The 21,842-nt window shown below is 34.6% G+C and overlaps 1 protein-coding gene across 7 annotated transcripts in view; it reads right to left on the reverse strand.

Moving 5' to 3' along the window:
* NEK11 (NIMA related kinase 11) overlaps positions 1 to 21,842 on the reverse strand; it is a 202,726-nt gene that overhangs the window by 117,084 nt on the left and 63,800 nt on the right. For all 7 annotated transcript variants that reach the window (XM_015585784.2, XM_015585785.2, XM_015585783.2 and 4 more), the window contains 5 exons: positions 21,551 to 21,615; positions 20,455 to 20,581; positions 2,615 to 2,764; positions 2,443 to 2,521; positions 290 to 375 (listed from right to left, as the gene is read on the reverse strand). In XM_015585784.2, coding sequence (XP_015441270.1) covers positions 290 to 375; positions 2,443 to 2,521; positions 2,615 to 2,764; positions 20,455 to 20,581; positions 21,551 to 21,615 — 507 coding nt within the window. The remainder of the gene's footprint in view (positions 1 to 289; positions 376 to 2,442; positions 2,522 to 2,614; positions 2,765 to 20,454; positions 20,582 to 21,550; positions 21,616 to 21,842) is intronic.

Below are 21,842 nucleotides of genomic sequence, written 5' to 3' on the forward strand. Positions count from 1 at the left end.
ACTAAATGTTTGAGGTTTAATTCCTCTATATACATATAAGGCAACTGCAGAGCTAACCTACAGATCTGTAAGCTGTGCAGTAGTTTAAATTTTTATGATTTCAATTTGCTGCCACCTGAAGCGAAGGGCTTTGGAATGCCAAATTACTGAAGCTCCTGGATTTCTTGGCAAGACTTAAGTGAATTCTAGGATACTCCGTGTAGTCAGCTTGGTATTAATAGATTTTTAAAGACAAATGCATTTAACATTTAAGCTCAATGGACTTTTAAAAAACAAAGCAATTACTTACATGGCATTAATTATATGAGCAGCCTCCTTCTGACAATTCAAATTCTTGTCTTCCAGAGTCATTTCAGAATATCTACACATTAGGTGCTAAAAACAAAAAGAACAACCTTGACATACCTCAAAGACTCCTCCTCAGGGATGGAAGAGCATAACACAAGATGCCTTTTCTGATTTGCAATATTATTGGCTAAATCTGGGGGCTTGAAAACAAAACCCACTGGTAGCTATTTTTCCTTCTATAGAGAGTTACAAAAAATTACATGGTAGCTTATGCAACAAAATCCTGCAGAGTCAGGCTCCTACCTACCTCTCCCACTTTATCTGGCACTGCCTGCTCTCTCACTCCCTGACATCCAGGCAAGGGCAGGCCTTCCCTGAGCTCCACGAACACACACGTTCTCACCACCTCTGGGTCTGCAGTGGACAATGTCCACATTTCCAGGGATAGGACGAGGGTGAGAAGAGTGAGACACTCACCTCAGGTGTGAAATTTAAGGAGGCATCAAAAAACTCAGTAATCAAGAAAAATAATATTTTAATGAAATATAAAATATCAAAATTAATGCCCCGAAATTGTGGAGAACACCATATCAAAAGTTTAAATAAAGATAGGAGGCTCCAACTCTGAATTTGTACCATTCTACCTCACCGGCCTCACCCTACTCATAGCCCTGTTGGATACTATCTCTAAACTTTTGATATGTTGTTACCATGGATTTTTAGCATTAACCTGAATTTGTAAACTATTGCATTAAATTATTATTTATCTTTATTACTGAGTTTTTGGTGTCCTCTTTAAATTTTGTCCCAGGACAGATTCGTGCTTCACTTGCCTCACCTTAGTCCCAGCAGATCTCCTTGGGTCTCTTTTGACTATTTTTTGTGTGCTCACAGCCCTTTCAGTGTGGTTTTGAGCCAACAGCCAGCACCTGTGCCTCTTTGCAATCAGACTGCCCTCGGACTAGTAGATCCGGCTTCGCCCATTCATGGGGAGAGCTGGAAGTACTAGAGAACTTCACCACCTGCCCTCTTCTGTCCTGCTTGCCCCACTTCCTAAGAGTTTCCCCTGGCAGCACATTCTTGCATAAGAAACCTCTATGTCTCCCTCCAGGGAACATGACCTAATTCAGAGCTTCACACTAGCTTTTCTCTATGATTCCAACACACTTTCTCAGGCTCTTTCCAGGTTGACTGCTTCTCACCATCTCACTGGTGTCAAAATGTCACCTACTCCTTCTTTGACCACCAACTCCCTTCTTCTTTCCTTATTTTATAGCATCCTATTTGCTTTCTTTCTAGTATTCATGAGGATTTATAATTATTTTATTTATTTGTTTACTTTTTCTTGGTTATTGGATTTTTTTACTATCAGTCAAGCTTCGAAAGGACAGGAGCCATATCTGTTCCTTTCATTTCTGCACCCCTAGAGTCAGCGCAGAGTGGGCACTCAACTAATAAATGCACATGAAGGCAGCATCCTGTTTCCCGTGGATTCAGAACTGGACACTGATGAAAAGGTGTGCACATTTTTGAAGGTGAATGACTGCTTTGTGGGTTCTCTTAAAGTATTCATAAAATTAAAAGAAATTTGCTTGAGGGATTTGTATTGTAAAAGCCTAAGAAGTTAAAAAAAAAAAAGAAAAAAAGAAAAAACCCTCTCGAGCGGAGACCATTTGCTTTTCTCTTACCACCAGAGGCAAATTCTCTACATCAAAATTTATAATTTATAGTAGAACAAAATAAACTCACCCAATCAATAAAAGGTATTATTGAGATACATAATAAAGGAGTAGAATAATAAAGTCTCAATGAAAGTCGCAGATTTTAGTAGCAGTGGCAGTACTTTCTTATCCTAGCAGGAATATATTTATAAAGTGATGAGGTAAGATTTATAAACCAAGAGCTCGAAGGGTGGATGTTGAGTTTAGGCAGAAAATCCTGATATCTGGGACACCAGGGAGTCAGAGTTCACACACTTTGTTCTGAAGCAAAGACGTTGTCCTGACTAATGATTTCCTTCAGCTTTTAAAAAAAACCTAGTCTCTCCTTTCTGATTGATTCTTAATGCATTTTATTCCCATAGTAGATCTGCAAGTCTTAGAATGTATATAAATGCTTATATGTATTTCCTGGCATTCTTTTCATTTTAAATACCTGTAGTTGTTCATCAATGTAAGGGATTTTTAAAATTTCTATAGCAGACGGCCTCAATGAAGGATTCTTGTTCAACATGCTGGAAAGTTTAAAAAGAAAATTATTTTACAGATGAACTAAAATGTAAATATAATTTAATATTGTTTCTTTGGTGATACATTTATTTCCATACCGTTCCATGATGGCATTCAGTTCTTTGGGATATCTCTTAGGGAGAGAAGGAGTGTCGCCTTCAACGATTTTTAAAACAATGGCCAAGAAATTGGAGCCAGTGAATGCATGATTCATGCAGCACATCTCATATAAAATGCATGCCAGTGACCTGAAGACAAAGTCAAAGAATTTAAATAAAGAACAAATGTCCTCTTTTAAATTTGATCATTATATAAAATCTCAGATGTGTTAGGGCATTGGTTTTGAGGCACTAACATACACTTCAGTTGTTTGTTTAAAAACTTCAGTTCCATAGAATTCTGTTCCTTTTAAGTACATGTTTACCTTTTCATTGAAGCAATGTAATTCCATATACCATTTTGATTTCAAGAACAAGCCAGTAAAAAATACTGAGAAAATTAGAAAATGTAGAAAAGTAAAAAAAAAAAAAAAAAAAAAAAGGAAAAAGTGAAAGAAGAAAGTACAAAATGTAAGTCTGAATGACCACTTTTTGTCAAAGAAGAGCAAACAAACCTCATGTTTGCACATAGTAGGGACCCAATAAATATTCGATCCATGTAGCAAGAAATTTTTTAATTAACCTCTACAAAGGAAAAATAAAATGCAGCTAAATATCATCTTCCTAAGGCAGTTTTGTTAATGTTATATATGCAAAATAAAATTTTAATTTATCAGCCTATTCTTTGCTCTACTGTGTATCCAAGCATTTTAAAATGAAACAGATTCTTTATTAGTTTTCTCAATAGAATCCATTTGCAAGTAGGGTGGAAGAGCAGCTACTTGCAGCTCACATTAAAATGTATAATTCTTCCTTTGGGTGTATGAAACAGAATATTAAAATTCTAGATCAGTCCAAAACTGATTTGGATTAACCATGCAAATCAGTAACTTAGAAACCAGCTGAATAATCTTTTAAATAACTACGTCATTAACAAAACTAAGGGGGAAATTCCTGCCTGAACTTAGTATTAAGAAAGAACTGTATTTCTCCTGAATAATGGATTACTTTAAATCTTATGGGTATTTTGAATTATGTAACTGGCCATGTCTCCCTTTTCATGTTACTTGTTTGAAACATCAAAATAAATTTACAGTCGACCTTATGTAAGTTGTGTTTTATATAACTTTTAACATTGTCCTACTTTCCGGGGGTTCATGAAAACGTTCATTTAAGAGAATTCCAATTATATACTCTGAGACTGTTTCTGTTTCAGTAAATAATAAGAACTCTAAAAATTTCCAATTGATTGATATTTTATATATTACAAAGTACTTTCATATATGTATCTCAAAGAGCCTCATAAATGCAGTGAAATAGAGTCAATATTATATTTTCCCCATTTTATACATGAGGAAACTGGCTCATTAAAGTTAAATGACTTGCCCAATTTCATAAGGTATTTTTATTTCCAAATTCTGGATTATTTCCATTACAGAATGCTAGAAAGAAGTGGGATATTGGGAGAAATCATGTGATATTGACCAGAACATCAAGATCAATGTAAACATAATTAATTATGAACATTATTTGAAGCTCAATAAATTTTGTATCCATCTGTAAGATCACTAAATGGTATCTAGTATGGTAGCACATATTTAGATTTCTATACCAAAAAAATTTCCCTTCAATAAAGGAGAGATAAAGACATTTTTAGACAAACAACAACTGAGAGAATTCATTGCCAGCACAACAGTACTAAAAAATATCCTAAAAGGGAGAAAAATGATCTCAGACAGAAACAAAGAATGCAAGAAGGAATAAAGAACACTAGAAAGAATAATTCTGTGACTATGTATAAGTCTATATTGACTCTATAAAACAACATTAACAATATATTGTGGGATTTAAAAATTATGTAGAAATAAAATTTCATGACAAAAATAATACAAAAGACATAAGAGTGTAAATGGAGTTAAAGTATTTTAAGTTCCTAGCACTACTGGAAAAGTAAAAATAATAACTTTTACCAGACAGCAATAAGTCAAGGATGCATGTTATCACCAGAGTTATCACCAAAAAAAAAAACAATAAAATAATGTATAACTGACAAGTATATAACTAACAAGTTACTAAAGGGAAAAAAATCAAATAAAATTTTAAACCAAAAGAAAGCAAGAAAGGAAAGAAAAAAAAAAACATAAAACAGGTGGTATATATAGAAAGCAAATAATAAGATGACAAAGAAAAAAACAGTAATTATATTTAAAATAGAGTAAATAATGAGATGACAAATAAAAAAGAGTAATTATATATTAAAAATTATATATAAATGGACAATACTTCAATTAAAAAAGACTATTGGGCTGAGCAAAAAATTATATACTGCTCACAAAACAAACCATAAATATAAGAACACAGAACAGTTCATAGAAAGAGATATACCATGCGAACCCCTATCAAAATATTGCTGGTGTAGCTATACTAATATCAGACAAAATAGACTTAAAGGCAAGAACCACAACTAAGATTCAGATGTTGGATTAATAAAGAAATCAAACCACTAGGAACATATAACCATACTAAAACCCAATAACAGTGTGTGTGTGTGTGTGTGTGTGTGTGTAGCAAAAATTGACAGAATTAAGAGAAAAACAACACGAATTCACAATTATAGTATAAGACTTTAACATACCTCTTTCAACAGCTGATAGAACAAGCAGACCAAAAAAAAAAACTGATAAGGATAAAGAAAATCTAAACACAACGACCAAAATTGACATAATTGACAAATTAACATAAACGCATCCGAACAAGTAAAGAATTCAGATTCTATTCAAGGACACATGGAACATTTTCCAAAATTGACCATACTCAGGGTTTTAAAGCAAACCTCAACAGATTTTAAAAGTTGAAAATTTCAGAGCATATTCTCTGACCACAGTGAAATAATATATCTATATATTAACAGAAAGAGAAAAAAAAAACCCTACAAAATCTCCAGCTGTTTGAAAATTAACAATACACATCTAAATATCCCTAGGTAATATAAAAAATTCCAACAGAAATTATAAAATATTGTTAATAAAGGTATATAACATCAACACTTATCGAATGCAGATAAAATAAATGCAGCTAAAATAAATACATGGAAAGTATTAAAGGAATATATTAACAAAGTAAAAGGCTTTGAACATCTATGATCTAAGTCAGCTTGAGAAGATAGAAAAAGAACAAACAGCATATCAAACCAAAGAATGTTCAAGAGAAGAAATTTTAAAAGTAGAAATTACTGAAATAAAATTAAAAAGCATTTAAAAAGGAAAATAAAAATAAAATCAGTAAAGACTAATAAGTTTAATAAACCTCTAGCAAGACTGATGAAGAAAACAAGAAAAACCACCCGTATGCTTTTTCAATAACAGAAATGGAAACGTATACAACACTATAGACTCCACAAGTATTAGAAAGTATTCAGATGGCATTCTAAATGTTTTTCCCCAATAAATTTGACAAATGAGATTAAATGAAAGGTCTTTAAAAATATAACTTACCAAACTGATACAAGAAGAAATAGAAAATCTGAATAGTCCTTTATTTATTGAACAGAGATAAGTAATTATTTAAAGTAATAATTAAAATATTTTTTAAAATCTTCCCACACACACACAATAAAAACTCCAGGACCAGATGGCTTTACTGGAAAATTCTTCCAAACATTCAAGGATGAAGAACACCAGTGTTAATCTCTTCATTTTATAAAGTCAGCCTAATTTTGATACTAAAATACAATAAGGATATTACAGAAAAGGAAAATTATAGGTAAATTTTTTATGAATATAGATTTTAAAAATCCAAATATACAAACACATATATTACAAGAGACTATGATGAAATGTTAAAAAGATAACATATCATGACCAAGCAGATTTTATTTCAGAAATATGGGGTTGACTCAATATTTGAAAATCAATCAATAGAATGTATCTCATTATGGAAGAAAAGAGAAAAATTCTATCATCTTGATAGTTGCAGAAAAAAAGGATTTGATAAAATTCAAAATTCATTTGTGTTTTTTAAAAAAGAAAATTCTTAGCATGCTGGGAATGGAAAGGAATTTCCTTAATCAGATTCTTAAAACTATAAAAACATATAGTAAATATTATGTTTATTGTTGAAATATTGATAGTTTATGCTTTTATTTTGAGATAGAAAACGGGATAAGGATGCTTATCATCACCATTTCTATTGAATATTGAATGTAGGTGGCTGCTCAAAAAACTAAGGCCAGAAAAAGTTAAAAAATATATAGACATGAAGAATAGAAAAGACAACGTTAAGCATTTCAGTATGATTGTGTATGTTAAAGGTCGTTTCTATAAGCCTACAACAGGCATATTTTAAAAATGAAATTAAAAATGTCATTTACATTAACATCAGACAACATTTAATACTTAGGAATAAAATCAGTGAAAGATGTGCAAGACCCTACACTTTAAACCACAATACAGTGTTAAGAGAAATTAATTAAAGAAGACCTAAAAAAAAAAAAAAAATGGAGAAGTGGGGTAGCAAGGGATAGATCCACATTCACAGATGGGAAGATTCAATATTATGAAGAAGTTGATGATTTTTTCCAGAATGATCTATAGACCCAATGTAATATTAAACAAAATCCTAGCAGACTTTTTTTTTTACAGGAATAACAGTCTGAATGTAAAAATTACACAGAAATGCAAAGGAAAATGATAGCCAAGGCCACTGAAGAAGAACAAATTTGGAAGTCTTCTATAACCAAATAACAAGATTTATTTAAAAATTATATTACTCATGAAAGTGCAATATTGACAAAGATGAAAAAATAGACCAATGGAACAAAACAGGACTCAAAAACAGATCCGCACATATTCCAATCACTTGATTAATACAAAGATAAACAGTATTGTGGTAGAGATCTTTTAAACAAATTAGCTGGCCAACTAAATAGTCAAATAGAAAATAATGCATGTGGACTCTTATCTCACAACATATACATGTACAGAAATCAATTATAGGTAGATCTAACTGTGAAAAATATACTCATAAAGATTTTTAAAAGAAAACGGTATAGTCAAGGCTTAAAATGTGGAAAGCACTAAAAATAAAGTTATAGACTAATAAAATGGACTTCATTAATATTACGAATTTCTATTAGTGAAAAGACTCCTTTAGGAAAGTGAAAAGGAAGACACAGAGTAGGAGAAGACAATTCAAATACCCATCAAAGACTTGTATCTAGAATATACAATGAATTAATTAAACTACCATGAATCAATAAGAAAAGGATAGAATCCAATTAAAAAAATGGAAAATGGGCAAAGACTTAAAGACACACTAAGTGGCCCAAAATCATGCAAAAATATTTATTAGTCATTAGAGAAATGCAACTTAAAACCATAGTGCAATACATTACCAATAAAATATAATCATTAGATTGAAATGAATACTTTTACCAGTGTTGACATATATAAACTTATTTGTGTGCTATAAACCTCCCCAATATATTTACTTATTTTCCCCAAAGAAGTGTCTAATTCGAACCTCTAGAATATTTTCTTATACTAACAAAATAGTAGAGCTACAATGAACTATCAAGATTTGCTAATTCCAAACTCTCATTGCATCAATGAGAAAACTAAAACTCAGAGAGAGAAAGTAATATGCCCAGAAAGGTGCCATGTTAGATCAGCTTGTTTGGTATTGGCATTAATTCTCACTCAATTGTTCTTAAAAATGTTTTCTAAAAATTTCACATTGACTACATTCTGCTATATAACCTAATGTACCTGTGATAATTTAAACACTGAAAAAAGGAATGAAACTCATAGGTCCAAAGGGGTAAAAGGCTATAAGTTGCTCAGCTCTTATACACTCTCTTCTGAGGATTTAATTCAGCCTCATGGGCTCAGAGTTTTCTTCAAGACTTGGGTTAGAAGCAGAGCAAAGCCAGACAATTTCTCCTGGCTCTGATAGATCTAAAGCCTTAGATGGGAGCAATAATCTCTGACTCAGGACATTTTGAGCGGTCTTGGGAACAGATTACTGCCTCCACAATGATATAAATGGTAACAATAATAATTACAATACTAAAGAAAATGATAGCTAAAATTTTAATGGTGTTTACTATAGGCCATGCCCTGTTCTATGTTTTTTACATATTTTAACTCATTTAACCATCCCCATAATGATCCTAATGAAAGAGATGCTATTATCATTCCCATTTTTTAGATGAGGAAACCATAAGATTAAGGAAATTGTTCAAGGTTGCATACTGAGTAGGTGGTGGAGCCAGGACTGCAACACAGGCTGTCTGGCTCTAGATACATAAACCCTATGCTTTCTTGCCTCTCTATACTATACCAGAAAGAGCATTTCTGATCAATAATGATCCCCTTGAGTTGGAAATCATGACTAACCCTGACAGAAGCCTTTCAGGCAAGGGCTGACTTCCCAAGCTTACTTCGGGTCCTATCTGGAATCATAATCCACCTCCAAGGATATCTATGGTCTGAGATAGGCCACGCAGAGCATCGGACCCCCTGAGGCAAAAGCAAAGGAAAGCAGGCGTGTCTGGCTTTTGTTTTTCTCAAAAAAAAACTGTTTTTATGGAGACATAACTCTACTTGAGCCATATTTGATGAATATACAGTTCACTTTTGAACAGCTTGGGGGTGAGAGGTGCCAATTCCCATGCAGTCAAAAATCGCATGCAACTTTGATTCCCTGAAAACTCAACTACTAATAGTGTATTGACAGGAAGGCTTGCTGATAACATAAACAGTTGACTGATGCATATTTTATATTTATATGTATTATATATTGTATTCTTATAATAAAGTAAGCTAGAGAAAAGAAATGTTAAGAAAGTTATAAATATGTATTTATTGAAAAAATCCACATATAAGTGGACTTGCACAGTTCAAACTCCTGATGCTCAAAGGTCAACTGTATTAAGGTTATAAAAACATGAAATTACTTGGTTAACCAGACTATGGAACAATTAAAGGCTAACTCAATAATTAATTAATTTTGATATAACTACTCTTTTTTAGAAATCCTCTCAGCTACACTGAAGGCATGCTGCTTTCCATTTACCCATTTCACTTTGATCTAGTGACAGGTACTTCCATTTGAGCACATAGAAACTTCATTTATCACTCAGTAACTTATGGAGAGAGACCTGTTATGGCCCCAATGTACTTGCCTGGAATGGATGCTGGTAACTGAAATATGAGACAATTTGATTATAAAAGTAGCATGACACTTGGGGTGAAAGATTTTTTATTATCCTAAGTTTTAAAAATCTATCTACTATATATACTTCTTTTTCTAGTAACTATACATCTATGTACCTATTGTTTTTATTTTCTCTAATTTCCAACCAGACATTTCTATATGGGAATAATTATATCATCTCAAACTCACCACTTCCATCCTTTTTTGAAGATTTTTCTCTTATTTGACTCTCAGGTCTTAAATTTGGCAATATGAAAGTTAGGAAGGGGGCTGGAGAGGCAAGTTGGAAAAAAACAAGTGAGAGGTGCATTTTACTCAGAAGTCTATGATTTGCATTCTTTTTCTTTTCTAAAATACAGCCATCTGTGAAGGAAGCAAATAAGTCCCCAAGGGAGTGAATGTAGCAGTGAACGGGAAGGCTGGGATCAGGTGCATGTGAAACAAATTACACCTGAACTCCATACACTTGCCATCTGTCCAAGTGGACCAGAAGTGCCCAGAGGATTTCTAATGCACAGGTTGATAATGAATTGCAAATGTAACTCAAACTTTATCTTGTCTCAAGATAACTAAGTTTACCCTTTGAATTCTGCTCAGACTCTGCAAAGAGAAACCTACTCCACAGCAATGCATGACTGGTTGGTTGGGAAAGCTTTACTGATCTTCTAGATAATATATATTTTTATTTGATGTAATCGAGGATCATCCTGCCATCCACCTTGAAAAAAGTATACATAATTTAAGCAGTTGAATAAATATAGAGTAACAGAAAGTTAATACAAGAGTAATGGGGTTTGCTTTAATGTGTTATCTCCTAAAGAAAAGTCTTTACTTAGGTGGAACTGAATATCAACATAAACTCCATCTAAATATAATGACATCTAAAGACAATGGTTGCTTCAATTAATACTTAAGAAGCAATATTAGATTAGCAACAGTTTATTAAGGGCCTATCATGTCCTAGAACCTCTATCAGTTCTTCCCGAGGTTTTACATACATACAAATCATGCAAGGGTTTTGTTAAAATGCTTTCTGAGTATTTTGGGGAAAACGGCAGCTACATTAGAAGCATAGTTTCTGGATCTTCCATGAATCTCTGTGTAAAACAGAGTAGCTAGACAGCAAAACCAAAAACTATGGCCAACATTTTCAACAAAGTTAGATGTGACAAGGTGTACCCTCAAACCTCAAAATACATGCAAGCGAAGACAAAGAACAATCATCATGTGACCTGCACATTATCAGTATCTGTGTGAAAAGAAGCAGAGGGAATCAATGAAGTGATTGATGGATCCCAAAACAGAAGAGCTTCAAAATAGCTAAAAAGTACTCACTGAAAAGCACAGTGGGCCAATCTAAGAATAGCAGCTGAAACTGGTAAGGGATCTGCCCGATCCAAAACCTGGGTGAATGCAAGATAACCCCTAACGCTCGGAACTGTCCAATAGAATTTTCTGAAATGACGAAAATGTTCTGTTTCTATACACAATTACTAGTAGCCACATGTGGCCATTGAGCACTTGAAATGTGGCTAGTGTATGTGAACAAATGAATTTTTAAAAGAATATTTGAGAGGAAAAGTGAATGTGCTCCTTCTACCTTATCATCCCAGTATACTATTATGTTTTGGAGATGATTATAACATTTATGAAACAAAGTTTGGGTGAATTTCATCCTGTTCACACTAGCTCTTTTTAATTACTTTCTTCTACAACTGAGTTTTATTATATTTGAAAGAAGGTCATCTCATCACCAGTGGTGGACCCATGCCCTCCATACCATAAGAATTTGGCCAATGGAAGAACTGAAGATAGAACCAAAATGGGGAGAGAGAGAAGGATAGAGAGATCAAAGGAGCAAGAGGAGAAAATAAAAAAAAAAAAAAACAGAGGCTACTGCCCCTTCCCAGTACCCTGCTCATAAGCAGGAGTGTCATTATAAGGAAAATGGGTCATTATCCCCACCTCCAGAGCAGTAGCTCAGAGATCTTGCCCAGGGCTGAGGCAGACCATAACAAAAGAGAGTTCAGAAGCTCTCCCCAAAAGGACTGACTTTTTTGGGAACAAAGTGTAGAAAACTCAAGCCTAAATTCAAGCTCACAAAACAATGGAGATTTGGGTGGCAAGCAATTAGGAGTAGACTGGTACCTCTATGAAAACAATAAGTTAAATCATAGGCTAGCTACTTTACCAGAGAGAACCAGGGAAAGATCAGCTAAGAAGAACCAAACTTCAAATTTCGAAGACAGACCTCAAAAACTACCTTTGCAAAAAGGCTAAAACTTAATTTAAAAAGACTGGAGAGCAATTTATGCCCCAGAGCATCATTGAAAAAGAATAGAGCAATTAGTTGGCAATTAGTGGAGGCTAACAGCTGAGTGTGATACCAACAGACATGTCCGAACTGAGAAAATAGGGAGCCTTGACAGTCACAGAGCCCTGCTAAACTACAGTTCTCCAAATGTTAACTGTGCTCATATCCAAGGCTATACTCTCTGAGGAACAAACCAGAGAGGTTCCACACTGAAGGGGAAATAGATTTCACTAAAATAGCCTCATGTAACTAAATGAATAAACCAGCAAACGACAAGCCCCAGAGTGGTGGGGAAGTGGGGAGAATAAGTGTCCAGAGTTGCTACAAAATATTGTATAAAATGTCCAGTTTTTACCAATTATGAGACTTGCAAAGAAACAGGAAAGTATGGTCCATATATTGGGGAAAAAGCAGGCAACAGAAACCACTTGAGAGGGTCCAAGATGTCAGATTTAATAGACAAAAACTCTCAAGTAGCCATTATAAATATGTTTAAAGAAGTAAAGGAAATCATGTTTAAAGAAGTAAAGTATGATAAAAATGTCACATCAAATGAAGAATATCAAGATTTCCAGTCAAGATGGTAGAGTAGGAAAATGCTGTGCTTGCCTCTTCTTACAATTATATCGAAATTACACCTAAACTACAGAAGAATCATCAATTAGAATTGCCTGAACTCTAGCTGAACAGAAGTCCTATAACCAAGGCTATACAGAAGAAGCCACATCAAGACTGGCAGGAGAGGTATAGACATAAAACTGGCTGGTCCCATACCTGTATGCGGCAGTTAAAAATCAGGAGAGATATCTAGGAAAAAGACGTAGTCCCACACTGGGCTCCCCAGCCCAGGGTTCCAGGGCCGGGAAGAGAAGTTCCCACAACTTCTGGCTGAGATTGTGGCGAAGTGAGTTGGAAGGTGGCTGGCATTTCTGTTGTTACTATTAAAGGGCTCTCATACAAACTTACTCACTGATGGACTCACTCTGAGCTCCAGCACTGATGCAGGAGCTTGAAAGGCACCAGAGACGAAGGAGAGGAACTAGATTGTCTGGCTTCAGGGCAAGGGATAGAGGGGCAGCTTTCTCCCAGACAGATATGCTGGCAGAATCCATTGTTTCTTTGTTGAGACCTCCCCCAACCCAGTGTGCAGATGCAGGTGGCCATCATATCTGAGTCTCAATCAACCTAGCCAACACAGTTCACCTAATCCTAGTGATTCCCTAAGCCCCCACCCCATGCAACTTGCAGGCCCAACCAAGCCACTTCCAGAGGTTTCTACATACAAACGACCTGTCTTGGTTCATTCTGTGGACTTTCCTAAAATCTCTCAAAGGTTCCCAAAAGCCAAACAAGCAGCATCTGGCCTCAGCTCACTCCATACCTCTTGCCAAGCAGCCCCAGGCCTGGCACTAGTGGTGGCCAGCCTCAGTTCTTGGCTTGGACTCTCGAGGCACCTCCAAGCCCAGCAGCCACCTGCAGATTGCTTGGTGGCTCATGCCAGGTGGCCCTGGGCAGGCACAGGTGGCATCTGAACTTAGCCTGTGAGGGCCTCTCCTGGGAGGCCCTGGAGCCATTACGCCAGGTAGCGGCTTTAGACCACACCAGCACACCACATGGCCACCTCCACAAATGGCACACCCAAAGGGCAAACTGGGCAGGGCCCAGAGTCCTGATAAAGTGAATCCTGCTCCATAGGGTCAGCTCCTGCACAATTGTTCCTCCACTGTCATCACTAGCCAGTCCTCACAAACTATCAGCCTGTGGGTCAATCCTTCCCATTGACATGCAAACAGCAACCAAGATTCGACTACAACAGGAGGGTACACACGGCCCATAAAAGGGACATACCTGGAGCACCCAGCTCAGATGACCAGGGAGATTGTGCCACTGGGCTCCACAGAACACCTACATAAGGCCACTGTACTAAGACTGGAAGACATAGCAGCCCCATCTAATACACAGAAGCAGCCCCATCTAATACACAGGGAAGAAGCCAAAATGATGAGACAAAGAAACATGTCCCAAATGAAAAAATAAAACAAAGCTCCAGAAAAGGAACTAAATACATGCTACCTACAAGAGACTCACTTCAGATTGAAAAACACAAAATGGAGAGAAGCAATCTACCAGATGCACAGTTCAAAACACTGCTTATAAGGATGCTCAATGAACTTAGGGGAAAAGCAGATGAACTCAGTGAGAACTTTGACAAAGAAACAAAAAACATAAAAATGAGAATAGAAAACATTATAGGGAACCAATCAGAAATGAAGAATACAAACCTGAGATGAAGAATACATTATAGGTAATTGACAGTAGATTAGATGAAGCAGAGGATTGAATTAGCAATTTAGAAGATAAGGAAGCAGAAAACACCCAATCAGAATAGCAAAAAGAAAAAAGAACCTAAAAAATTGAGGATAGTTTAAGGGAATTCTATAACATCAAGTGTACCAACATTTGCACCATCAGGATACCAGAAGGAGGAGAGAGAGACCAGGGAATTGAAAACCTATTTAAAGAAATAATGACGGGAAACCTCCCTAACTTGGTGAAGAAAATAGATATATGAACCCAGGAAGCTCCAGGAGTCCCAAACAAAATGAACCCAAAGAGGCCCACACCAGGATACATCATAATTAAAATGCCAAAGGTTAAAGACAAAGAGAGAATCTTAAAAACAGCAAGAGAAAAGCAGTTAGTTACCTACAAGGGAGCTCCCATAAGAATGTCAGTTGATTTCTCAACAGAAACTTTGCAGGCCAGAAGGGATTGGCATGAAATGTTCAAAATGATTAAAAACAAGAACCTACAACCAAGATTACTGTACAAAGCAAAGCTATAATTTAGACCAGAAGGAAAGATAAAGAGCTTCCTAGAGAAGAAATAGCTAAGGGAGTTCATCGACACCAAACCAATATTACAAGAAATGTTAGAGGGACTTCTTTAAGAAGAAGAAAGAAAAAAGATTAAAAATATGAATAATAAAATGGCAATAACTAAGTATTTATCAACATTTCCTTTAGATTTAAATTGATTAAATGTTCCAATCAAAAGACAGGGTGGCTGAATGAATAAGAAAACAAGACCTTTACATATGCTGCCTACAAAAGAGTAACTTCAGATCAAAAGATACGCACAGATTGAAAGTAAAGGGTTGGAAAAAGATACTTCATGTAATGTAAATAAATTTTTTAAAAAAGAAGCTGGGATAGTAATACTCATACCAGACAAAATAGACTTTGAAACAAAAGCTACAACAAGAGACAAAGAAGGACCTAGTTATCTCACTTCTGAGTATTTATCCGAAGAAATCTAAAACACTACTTCAAAGGGACATGTGAATCCATATGTTCATTATAGCATTATTTACAATAGCTAAGATATGGAGGCAACCTGGGTGTCCATCAATGGATGAAATCTTGCCATCAACAACAACATGAATGGACCTATAGGGTGTCATGCTGAGTGGAATAAGTCAGACAGAGAAGGACAAATACGATATGATTTCCCTTACATGAGAAACCTACAGAATAAAATAAACAAACAAACAACAGAGAAACAAACTCATAGTGACAGAGAACATTTTGATGGTTGACAGATGGGAGGGGTGGTGGGAGGGTGGGTGAAACAGGGAATGGGATTAAGAAGTACAAATTAGTAGTTATAAAATAGTCATGGGGATATAAAGTATAGCATAAGGAACATAGTCAGTAATATTGTAATAACTATGTATGGTGCCAGATGGGTACTAGATTTATCGGGGTGATCACTTCATAAGTGATAGAAGTGTCTAATCACTATATTGTACACCTGAAACTAATATAATATTGCATGTCAACTGTAATTAAAAAACAAAAAATTATTTTAAAAAACAAAAGAATAAAGTCATGGCTGTACTGGAAAATAAAAAAATGGAGAATATCAATAAAAAGATAGGAATTATAAAAACCACCAAATAGAAATCCTGGAAAGTACAGTATTGAATAATATATTGAAAAGTACATAACTGAAATAAAAAAAACTCACCAGAGGGGCTCAAAATTAGATTTTAACTAGCAGAAGAAAGAATCAATGAACTTGAAGATAGATTGACAAATATGCATTTTCAAGAAGAGAGAAAAATGAATGAAGAAAAATGAACAACACCTCAGAGAAATATGGGAGACCATGAAGTAGACCAACATACACATAATGGGAATACCAAAAAGAGAGGAGAGAGAGAAAGGAGGAGAATAAATACTCAAGTAATGGCTGAATATTAACCAAATTTGATGAAATATATTAATCTACATGTCCAAGAAGCTCAACTAAGGACAAGTATGACAAATGCAAATCACACCCAGATATACTGCGGTAAAGTTGCTAAAAGACAATGACAAAGAAAAAAATCTTGATAGAAAACCTTAAAGTCTCAAATAAATTATTGTGTCCAGATATAGAATACTATACAAAAATTTATGATATGTACATATAATTTCTTGATGCAGAACAATGTTTCATTCTGCTAGTGAAATAAAACAGGTTTATAAAATCGTATATAGTATGATTATTTTTTGGAGTAACAAATAGGTACGTGGATAGGTACATAAAGCACTTATTAGCACACTAACTGTCAATCACAGAGTAAGCACTCCACAGAGAATAGCTATTTCTGATTCTGTTGCTGTGGTTGTATTATAACCTTTTAAATAATTGACTAGACCAGACTGATATTATATGCAGAATTTATATCAATTATTTTATAATAATCATTGAAAAAAGATATTAATACCCAAATCTACTACACTTGACTAAAATATTTTCCTACTTCAGCTCCTACTGAGTGAAAATAATGACATCAGTCCCCTGTTCAACAGCTTGCTTCTGAACCCACACAAAAACTGACCAGATCATGGGCAGGTAAGGGAAATGGGCGTTCTTGCTCCAGAGCTTCCCTCACCAAGAAGCAGTTGATGGAACTGTTGGCTACCAGCTACTTGCAGGCCCCACATTAGCTATAGGAACTGCTGCCAGGTTGGCCTGTATTTCTTCTCCCTTTCCTAAATCCTTCAGCAGAAAATGGGCTTGTTTTCTGGAGTTCTTGATGCATGTGGAAAGAAAGTAGCAGGAGAGGGGAGCTGGAAAGAAGCAAGGATTACTTTCCATGCAAAGGTGGTTGTGCATGACTTTCTTGGTAATGGCAGGATTTAAAGCTGAGAAGTCAAATAATTAGGTCCTTATTTTACAAATTTTACTCTGGTTGTATTGTGGATGATGGATTAAATGTAGGAAGCTAGAGAAAGTGGAAAGATATTGAAGAATTCCAGAAGAAAAATGATAGGGGCAAAGGCAAAGACAATGGGAGAAGAAGTTTAGAAGAGAAGGTTGGTTGAAAAGATTTCTAGGCAGTAGAATTAATAGCACACCATTAATAACTGAATATGAGGTGAGAGAAAAGGAAAGTCCCATGTCCCCTACCCAGCCACCCGCATACCAAATCTCTGAACAAAATGCTGACAGCTTCACAGTACACTCTGACACTCTTACTATTCCCACTACCATTCATTCCACTTACATTGCTCAAAGAATATAGGACCACAAGATCGAAGAGCTACATAATTGACCTCTCGCAACAAGATAGATAAGACTAACAATGAAATATTATGTTGACAGTACCATTATTCCAATCTTTCTTCGTTTCTCTATCAAAATAATAAAGTCTGACTATTAATAGTTCAATCAATTTATAGAGCTAGCCGAGGAACTCAACTCATATATTTTTCTTGTGGGAGAAAAAGAGTGTTCACCAGTTTTTTATACAAATCAACCATGTTCCAACTATTATCCTCAGAGAACCTAATCCTCCTAACTTTCTAAATAACTATTTACAAATTTTTAGAACCTAGCTCACTTTTAAGAGAGAGACTTCCTCTATTTGGTTGCTATAAATAAATGAATCCTAAGTGGTTTAACAGATTGAAGGAAGAGGATAAAGTCACAAATTGGCAAACATTAACAGATGAAAATATAATGAATAATATACCACTTATTCTTTAAGCATTATAAATGTAATATGTATAGCTATTAGTCCTAGAGCAAAACACCTGTCAGTTATTCACAAGTGCTTCCAATCCTGAGAGTATTTTACAGTAAACAGATGCTACATACTGAAATTCAGAGAAAAATTCTCAACCCCATCTTATCCAATTTTTCTAAGAGTGTCTCCCAATTATTACTCATCACACTTATGTGTCTTCCAGTATAATTAATAGTTCTATGTTATTCTTTCCACTTTAGGCTTGGCAGTAGAAATTTCATTACCAGATAAGCTTGTTTTAATTCAGATATAACCAAGGTAATTACTAAATTCATAATAAGGTAGTTATTTGGAGTCAGGACAATGATAAATCCTTAGCTTGTACCTGCTGAATAGCTAATAATCTCCACAAGGAGACTGACCTGATGCTTGCAAAAAATACATTAAAATTCTCCGGCATTGTTATATTTGGGAAATTTTGGCTTTTTAAAGTTTTGTCTTAGTCAGATAAAGTTCATTTTGCTTTAGTCATATATCATTTTTGTAAGCCTAAACCATTATAAGCAATACTTTCTGATATTCCTGTAATTCTTTACACAATAGTAGGAGCAGTTCTTTAAAAAAGAAGACATACAACTGCAACAAAAAGATACTATGCTTTAGTCCTCTCTGTGGGTTCTGTTGCCTGTTTCCCACAAGACATACAGCTGATTTGTCAAGCAGAATGTAGATACATGTCAAAAAGAGCTAGCTTTCTTGCTACATGTAATTCCAAAGGCTTAAATGCTAGGCTTCACAAATTAATTTACTCTTAATTCAAAAGAGATGATGTAACATCATCTGGGGAGACTAGGTAATCTCCAATCATGAAGAAATTATATATTTGAATCTATTTTTAAATGCCCATAACAATTTTTAAAAATTAAGTGTGAAGAGAGATGTAGGTATGCAACTCATATTCAATCCAAAACCCAAGAACTAATTTTTCTCAATGTGTTGAAAGGTACTCCAAAAAGAACAAGAAGATCTCTTCTGAGGCGCAGAAATCCTTTCACTTTTGATTTTCTGTAATCGCTGGCAAATAGTAGATGTTCCATAAAGCAAAATTTAAAGAAACTCATTCCTTAAATATACCTTTGTATTTTTTTTCTATTTTTTTGTTTTGTTTTGTTTTTGTTTTGTTTTGGAGGGGATGGGGAAGGTTTTATTAGAGGAAAGATGGTAAGTGAATTGGAAAAAATCACCAGGGCAGAATCAAGCTAACAATGAAAACCTCCACTGAAGACCCTAAGAATGAATAATCACAAATATGAACTGAAGGGACAGGATGGATGGGAATGTGCCATAGCCAGACCCAGTCTTGACAGTGTTCTCTCCCACTTGGACACCGGAACAAAAGCAGGAGTCATGATCCTTATGGAAATCCCAAGGCCTATTCCCGTTGTATTTACTTTTCCATAATCAGAGAAGAGGTAACTTTCAACTTTATCTTCTTTAGAAAAATGAAGAGGGCATAATCTTTCACACGACTCATCTTTGAAAGCTCAGAACTACTTGAGTTACATACACTAACTGTTTACTTAATTAACAAGCTCTCAGCTAGTTTGTCCTTTCAACACTTAACTACAAATTATGTAAGATTCTTCTTTAAAGGGAAAGAAATTTTCCCCAAACAAGATCTATTGTTAACAATAGAATACAAATTTCCACATGGCTTCTGCACTGAGATTTAAACTGGTTCCATGATGAAGATGGAGAAATTTCTTTGGTTCAAGAGCTCAAAGAAACTGAAGAATAGCAAATGAATTTATTACTGAAAACCCAGAATGTTTTAAATTTAAGTTTACCCTCAAAGCTAATATCTTTAGCAAAAATTCTTAAAAGCAACAGGAAAAAAATATAATGAAGAGCTGTTCATTTCCCCAAAAAGGTGGAAGTTAATCTTAAAACAAAGTAAAGCACAGTGCTTAGGATTACAAATGTTTTAATAGGTTAGCAGAAACCTATTAAAATTTAGTGTTTATGATACATTAAGAACTTTTCATTGTGGCTCAAGAAGAAAAGCTCCAAACCAACAAATTAATCTATGAATAAAGGGACTTTCTGAAGTCAATTTAATGGAATTCATCAAGTTCCAAAGAAAAAACCTTTTACTCTAGTCACAGAGTTATTCATATTTCAAAGGAATAATGTCAGTAGATGAAGTAAGTAAATGAGCCTAAAACCAAAATGCATTATTCTCCCAGGGTAGCAGATGAATAAGTCATCTGGACTAGCCCACTGCCCACTCACCAGATGTCTGACTTTGTGTCATAGCCTTGGTGTTTCAGAGCTTCCGGACTCATATAATGGGGAGTTCCAGTTAAAGTGGTGGCTAGATCACAGGATCCCATCAGAAGTCGAGAAACTCCAAAATCTCCTTGAAATAACAATTTAATTTTATAAGTATTTTAAAACAATGAAAACCAGCCCTGAAAATTAACAACTGAGTATCCACCTTGATAATTTTAATATGCATTGATTAATACCATTTAAAAAAAATGATGTATTTTAAATTATATAATGCTGGTAATGGCTTTAAAAACATAAGCTTTATAAGAGAAAGAAGATTTTGAATTATGTAAACCAAAGCTTTTTATTTCTGGAATTGTGAAGAACCAACAACTTGAAACAAAAAGATATTTCAAGTCTGAATAACAACAAACAGAATGATTTTGGAAGGGCTGAATATAATGATTGGCAATTTCATCTGAGAAGGGAGAATTCGTTCTTCATTTACAGTGATGAAAAAATTTTAAATAAAATGCCTGAGACTTTTTGAGAACTTGACTATAAAAATTTGAATCCATCAGCTTCTCTCTACTTGCCTGACTAGTTACATGCTTTTATGCCTTTTGTCTCTAAAAACATCTTACATGAAGATTAAATAATCCAGTAACTGTTATGAGTGGAGGTACAGTTCTGAAGGAGAGCTAAAGATTAATGAAGCCATTATGTCAACATTTTCATAAACTGTGATAACTGCTAATTGCCTGTGAGAAAATAATGGTGGGTGGGGGTGGGGGGAAACTGTAGTAATTAATTAAACTAGTTAAACAAGTCTAACCATTTGCAAAGTGTCTGGCATGGAGCAGAAACTCAAAAAATATTAGTTGAATCAACAAAGTAAGCAGGAAGTGTCTTATACCTTAGTTTATGTCAGATAATGAGAAACAAAATAATTTGGTTTTGTTGGCCCCAATCAAATAAGAACAATAATTTGAGAAGTTTAAATAAACCAATGATTACTCTAACACTTCTAGATACTATATACTTCAACTCAATATGTTGATAACATCAAGAATATACTCTTCAATGTTTTTGGAATGCATACTTTAAAAAATCTTACCAATTTTAAGTAGATTATTCTTCAGAAATATATTCTTTGATTTCAAGTCTCGGTGAAGTATCCTCCTACAAAAAGGCAAAAAAAAAAGATGCAAATTCATGCAAAATGTAAAAACTTTAGATACTAATATAAATAATATATATGGGTATATGTGAAGTAATTCACATATAAATATATACTCTCATAGACATACTTTTAAATGTTTAAAAGCTACAAAGCCGCATTTTCTTGTTTCCTTGAGGAACTAGGAGGTTTTTTTGTTTTTGTGTTTGTTGCTTTAAGTCAGGGGAAC

The sequence above is a fragment of the Pteropus alecto genome, unplaced genomic scaffold, assembly GCF_000325575.1.
Source record: "Pteropus alecto unplaced genomic scaffold, ASM32557v1 scaffold92, whole genome shotgun sequence".
Taxonomy (NCBI): domain Eukaryota; kingdom Metazoa; phylum Chordata; class Mammalia; order Chiroptera; family Pteropodidae; genus Pteropus; species Pteropus alecto.